The 6,805-nt window shown below is 48.4% G+C and overlaps 1 protein-coding gene across 1 annotated transcript; it reads left to right on the top strand.

The window, feature by feature from the left end:
• The first annotated feature begins 2,966 nt into the window (after window positions 1–2,966).
• LOC135828376 (uncharacterized) lies at window positions 2,967–6,805 on the top strand. Its single transcript, XM_065340828.1, has 4 exons — window positions 2,967–3,087; window positions 4,327–4,469; window positions 5,176–5,258; window positions 5,844–6,805. The coding sequence occupies exons 1-4, from the start codon at window positions 2,987–2,989 to the stop codon at window positions 6,009–6,011; spliced, it is 495 nt and encodes a 164-aa protein (XP_065196900.1). The 5' UTR covers window positions 2,967–2,986; the 3' UTR covers window positions 6,012–6,805.

Below are 6,805 nucleotides of genomic sequence, written 5' to 3'. Positions count from 1 at the left end.
GATCAGAAGTGGTGCTTTGAAGACCCAACTGAGCAGAGATTGCGTTCAAAATACACCTCCTTGAGTACAAATTTTGAACGTTGAGAACGGGAAAGTCCCGGGAAGCGCCATCTCCTGTACAAAAACCAAGTGGGCCCGTTTTGTACTGTCGTAACAGCCGTGCCCCTTGGGTACTAAGTACACTGTACCCCCTTGGGTACTAAGTACACTGTACCCCCTTGGGTACTAAGTACACTGTACCCCCTTGGGTACTAAGTACACTTTCCTGCTTTCCATGCAAAGGCATAGCTGGACCTCTTAGGGGGTGCACCGCCGCGTCTGTATAGGATGGCTGGTGCATGTCATTCATGGCCATTATGTGCACGCTGAACCCCGAGGTCGAAATTGTTAGGGGGTGCACGTGCCCCATGCAGGCTGCGCGCCTGTCATGTGAGATTGTCTTATCGAGTTCTGCGGGGTTTGTAGGACTGAATGTCTGCACAGCTTCTATACCCAGCTTTCTACAACTTACAGTCCATTCATAAAAAGATGGGCCCTGGCTCTGGCGAGCTCCCGTATTTGGCGATTTTTCGTGATTTCATCGTACACAGTGCAGTGCTGCGAACTTTGAAATTTGAAAAAGGGTCCAAAAAGGTACCTGAACTGGGGTTCGAACTGCACAATGCACTGTTGCAGGCGGGGTCAAACGGCCTGGATTTTGATGTTTTTTCCCGATTCAGTGCTTTTGGGGTAAAACCTGGCCGAAATCCTATTCTTCCTATGGCTTGCTTTTTGGACAAAAAAACTTCAGAAACATAATTGGAAGAGGATTCCATAGGGGATGGCAGAAAAAAATTCTAAAAAAACTCAAAGTTTGACCCATTTATGGCCAAAAGCTAGAAGTCCATCTTTTTCTGAATGGACTGTAGTATTGTTGCAAGCAGCTCTGTGTGTGTGTGGGGGAGGGGGGGGGGGGGGGATAATCAAGACATCGAAAAAGTTCATTCTCCGTCATAATTCTCTTCCATTGTAAAATGGAGAGCTAGATGGATGCTATTTCAACGCTCGAAGATTTCCAAGGCCAGTCTGTGGTTGTGGAATGCTCAAATGTGTCATCCACTTAGCAGAAGTCCATGCCTATCAGGAATCGTGTTCTCGAAGAATCCAACAAAGATACTTCAATATTAGCTAGCAGCAGACCAAGGGGTGAACCCCAAGTTACTCTGACCCTCTGTGCACACATACATGTATTGCCCGTAAAACTGAACTGCTGGTCTGATGTGGCTTTGAAAAGCAGTTTCTTGAAAAGATCCGGGGGTGTTTCCGGGGGGAAGGGGGGGGGGGTATTTCATCATCCTGGTATAGTAATTGTATGCAAATATCTATTGTTTTCTTGATAGGTACATTGGCAAAAAACAGTCTGACTTCATCGAATGAGCACAGGAATAGCAATTCAGAGTTCCCTGTCTGTTGCTGACCAAACTCCCTTACATCATCCACGAACTCGAAGGTATCCTTGGTTGTGTGGGTGGAATATTTGTTCAGGACTGGCTGTAGCAATTCGGCTAGCCACCTGGCCATTTCATGTTGGGGTGCATTTCTCATCAACATGATAGGTCTAAGGGGCACGTCTTTCTTGTGTACTTTTGGTACACCGTAAAGGACTGGTTTGCACAAGCCAACGGGTCGGATTCGGCCGTAGTCAATGTTGAGTATCTTGCCAGCCGTTTTATATCGTAACAGGTATGCCTATGAGGCACGTTCATAACGGAAAGTACGGTCATGCATGTCCGTTGGTGCCGGGAGTTGAAACTTCGAGGTATCAGGCCGGCAGAAGACCATTCACCTTGTCAATGTCTTCACTACGCTGCGTTAGCACCACTCCATTCCTAATTGCCTGGCCTGCTGACTCTAAAATGCTCATCACTCCTTATTCTTGTGATGGCTCCCGTATGTTAGTCGTGGAGTGGAGTGGACATTCGCTTTATCTACTGAACTGTTGGTAAATGATATGGCAAGGTTTGCTGATGCTGCCTGGCACGTGTCCTTCTTAGCTTCATTCACAGACACGAAACAATCCAATTGGTTACCCGTTAGTTCGAAATTCGGCTTGCACAAGCTCCTTGTCAACCTTGGAACTAGGGGGAGGGAAGGAATTCAGTTGAGCCCTTCTCGTGACGCACCTACTTCCAACGTAGTACGTACATCATCAAATTTACTGCTGATCTGGCAACGCAGTCTGGATGAGGTTTCGTTGATGAGCCGGGCAAACCTGAAGCCATCCAGCACACTGAGACTCTGATTGACGTCATGAAGGGCAGGGCGGTACTCCAATGGAAAGTACTCCAAGTTAGCGGTAGTCTTCTCCGATTCGTCCTTGATGAAAGCGCGTTCAATCATCCATGGTTTCTTCGCCTTGACCATCCGTACCCGCATCTTGATGGAGCGGAGCACAACTCCACACGTAAGGAAGTTCCGTAGAAAGCTGGTACTCTCACAGCCACGGATGATTCGGCCCTTGTACTTCAAACAATAATTCACATCCTGAAATTAGTCGATGGTTCAGTCGCCGTTTAAAGCATTTGAACAGAAATATAGGCAAACAAGCTCATTCCCATGTAATCAATAATGAAAAGGGCGAAATGCTTCTTGTATTATGAAATTAACAAACCCTGTTGTGTGTCAGTAACGCTATGTCTGTCTGTCTGAAAATATGAGTCTTCCGGCTTGGGAGATTGCTCAACATTCACGCGAATAGAGCCCTAAGGGCATGGAGCTACTAGTTGCAACAAAGATATGTGTGTGTGTGTGTGCGCGCGCGCGCGCGCGTGTGTGTGTGTGTGCCTGCGTGTGTGTGTGTGTGTGCATGCGTGCGTGTGCATGCGTACATGTGTGTGTGTGTGTGTGTGTGTGTGTGTGTGTGTGTGTGTGTGTGTGTGTGTGTGTGTGTGTGTGTGTACATCTGTATGTTGTTCATACAGCCGGCTCTGGAGATGTATGTCTACGAATGGAGCTTTGCCCACGTCACATGTTTGCTGACTCCGTATCAGTTTTCTCCGCCAGGATCAACAGCAAGTCTAATCAGAAATTCGACATGAAAATTGCATTGTAAGAACACAGACATGGCATTGATATTCTCTTGGGTGACCACCATAATGCGCCGTGTGCGATAAACGTGGTGCGCTCATCAGCACAAAAGGTGCACGTGTCAGCGATACAATGCCGGGACCAGTGCAGGAAGTGTGTGCAAAGCGGGTGACTACAACAGTTTCAAAAAGCGCAGCAATGTCTACCATTGCTCAACAGCAATGTCTACCATTGCTCAACAGCAGTGTCTACCATTGCTCAACAGCAGTGTCTACCATTGCTCAACAGCAGTGTCTACCATTGCTCAACAGCAGTGTCTACCATTGCTCAACAGCAGTGTCTACCATTGCTCAACAGCATGCACTACACGGGTATAGTGAAGCACCGTTGATCAGCCCCTCCCGAAGCTCTGTTGTTTCCTTGTGATGTGTGTGTGTGTGTGTGTGTGTGTGTGTGTGTGTGTGTGTGTGTGTGTGTGTGTGTGTGTGTCACTTCAAACAGCTGTGTGGTGGATACCAGGCTAAACATAGTGGCGGTCAATTCATCAGCCTTGCAAGCTGTTGAATGGTGTAATCCCAGCACAAGTTGCTATGTCTAACATAGCTGTTCGCTATCATCGCTTCCGCGATGGGCATGTCTGAGGTCTGAGGTGTGTGTGTGTGTGCGTGTGTGTGTGGGGGGGGGGGGGGTGCGTGTGTGTGTGGGGGGGGGGGGGGGGTGCGTGTGTTGGTGATGACGACATGTCTAATCTTATTGATAGCTTTGATCTTTGATGGTTAACTTTGATCGACGTTAGAATACGTGGTCTTACAGTATATTTGAATTGAAATTCTTTATTCTCGTATGTTTGTGCTGTTGTGCTGCTGAGGGGACCAAAGGCCGAGTCACAATACAACTTTTTTGTGACGCGACATGCGACTTGCAACACCTGCGACGAGCTCCGACCGCGACACGCCATTCACAATATTTTACGTTTTTGCGACGTCCCTATGCAATGCATGTACACTGCTGGCAACTGAAATCCAACCCCCAGGGCGACGCGGCGCGCCGGCAAGGGGGTTGGATCTCAGTTGCCAGCGCTGTACTAGGCACGTGCAGTGCATGTGCATCCAGAGTAGAAACCGTACGCCATTTGTGTATGTCACACGTGGCACGTCGCAAACGTTCAACTTCTGCCGCGACAGGTAGCTTGCAAGGTCGTATTGGGAATCGGCCTTTACTCTTGCTCTGCTCCTGTCTCTCACTATCTGAATATCATAGCCCCGTACCGGAGGGTCCCACGCCGTCCATGCAGAACGGCGTGCTGCATGTGACCTTGATTCACCGCGAGTGGTTTGGTATCTACGAGACGGCCATAGCCCAGGCCGTAGTGCCGCTACACACCATACAGCGACCAATACCTGGTGAGTGACAGTGGGAGTGCGCTGCCATGATCTGGGCTGCTGGTGATACTGGCAACTGTACACTCTTTGTATAGCTTAGCCGGGGTTTTTTATACGTGATCTAGACAGAACAACGAGGACAATCAAGGCTTGTTTTCTGCTACTTTTAAGAAGTTTTATGCTCACGCAATCATCCGGCAACGTGAAGATGGGGTGCCGACCATGCCGGTATATAAGCCAGGAGAGGGTGGGTCTTGTAGCGCTGTATGAAAAGCTGTGTGAGAACGTGGGAGAGGGGGGAGGGGGGGGGGGGCTGTATAGGTTTCAGGGCTAGCGGTGTTATTTTAGACAGGAGACTGTGTGCGGCATCCTGTGTATACGTGGTCTATATTTCTCCAGAGAGCGGAGTCCTCCGGCTCGATAGAGTGCTCAATGCGGAAGCAGAGCAGTAACACACGAGTCACAGAGTAAATAATTATAGAGTCTGGTCTATATTTCTCCATATACACTCTGTCCCTTTTTATATCTATGTCTATACGTCTTCATAATAGTTCGTATGCACCGTCCCTAGTAGTAGTTCTGCTGCCTTTGGCCCGACCTCTGAGTCAGTTTCTGTGCTAACCAGTGTATATTGACTTCCTTGTTGATGGTGGAGTTGTGTGCGGGTGCATTATATGAACTGAGGTTCAGAAAAAATGTTTAAAAATGACATTTTTACCCTGCCCAGGTGGTCCAGATCTTATCCAGCCCAGTGACCGACCTGCAATGGTGCACCTGATGTGCCCCACAGCACATCGATGCGTTGTACAGGTAAGATTACACAGTGCGGTGTGGTGGGATGCTGTGTGGTGTGATGTGGTGTGGTGTGATGATGTGCAGTGTGGTGTGATGCTGTGCGGTGTGGTGCGATGCTATCCTATGCAGTGTCATGTGGTGTGATGTGTGGTGTGATGCTGTGCAGTGCAGCAGCCTTGGTGGTTCCAAACTCCACTCCACCCCTGCATGGGTCGCAAGATATCGACCGTGCCAGTTCCACTGTCCACATGCCATCTTGCTACACAAATTCAATACAGTCCCATTGCAAAGGTGCGAAACTGCTCTGTTGTTTTATTTTTTAAAGCGTATACGCGCGCGTGTGTGTGTGTGTGTGTGTGTGTGTGTGTGTGTGTGTGTGTGTGTGTGTGTGTGTGTGTGTGCGCGCATATACGCGTGTGTGTGTGTGTGTGTGTGTGTGTGTGTGTGTGTGTGTGTGTGTGTGTGTGTGTGTGTGTGTGTGTGTGCGTGTGTGTGTGCGCGCGCGTGCGCGCGCGTGTGTGTGTGTGTGTGTGTGTGTGTGTGTGTGTGTGTGTGTGTGTGTGTGTGTGTGTGTACACGATCACTATCATGTAATGGCAGGTTCTTCAAAATCGTGCCAAGAGCGAGAAGCTGGCGCAGGACTTTATGACTTGGCATACAAAGAAGAGTCCACGCGGCAATGATAGCAAGACGACCAGCAGCAGCAGCCGGAGCAGGGACTCACACAGCCTTGATGTCACACAGGACGAATACGACTTGTTTCTGTAGTCTGTCTGTAGCGACGCACACATGCAGCCTTGATGTCACACAGAACGAATACGACTTGTTTCTGTAGTCTGTCTGTAGCGACTCACACATGCAGCCTTGATGTCGCACAGGACGAATACGACTTGTTTCTGTAGTCACTGCGCTGGTGGAGAATTCTATAGGCGTGCTGTACGAGTTGCTTTCGTTCTCCTCCTGAGTCCATCGCTCTGACCAGATGTCCGATGTGAATTTGATCAGCTGTGCTCTACTATCCAAGCTCATCCCATTACACAACGGCTGAAATAATCGCAATAAATTGGCTGGAATCATGACAAACTTTCTAGAATTATGATAGACCTGTTGGTATTATGATAAACCTGCTGGAATTATGATAAACCTGCTGGAATTGGATAAACCTGGATAAATCTAACATTACAGTTTGGATTTATCATCTAAGGACACTGAGTTGAATTCTGCCCGTCCTTGTCATTAGACGATGGGCTTTATCCAACAATTCATGTAACGTTATGCTGCTGCCGCTCGTCCAGAGACGGAGGAGTGAGCGCGTGCTAGTTAGTGTACGTTGCTCTCACCCGTTTTTTTGTGAATTGTCAAGAGTGATTTTTAAAAGTTCTAACGTATACCGACGTAGTACATGTATGATGACAGTGACAGCGCACCGCTAATTTACTGTAATGCGACTCTTTGCTTTTCGTCTGGTAACGAAAATTTAATGATTGATTCGATATCAGTCTGTTATCTTGCGGCCGGGTGTGAATGCTAGTGCAGTGCATGTACCTGATGGTCTGGTGAAC

The sequence above is a fragment of the Sycon ciliatum genome, chromosome 12, assembly GCF_964019385.1.
Source record: "Sycon ciliatum chromosome 12, ocSycCili1.1, whole genome shotgun sequence".
Lineage (NCBI taxonomy): Eukaryota > Metazoa > Porifera > Calcarea > Leucosolenida > Sycettidae > Sycon > Sycon ciliatum.
Note: the sequence above shows the minus strand (reverse complement) of the source record. Positions and strands in the feature narration are given on the sequence as shown.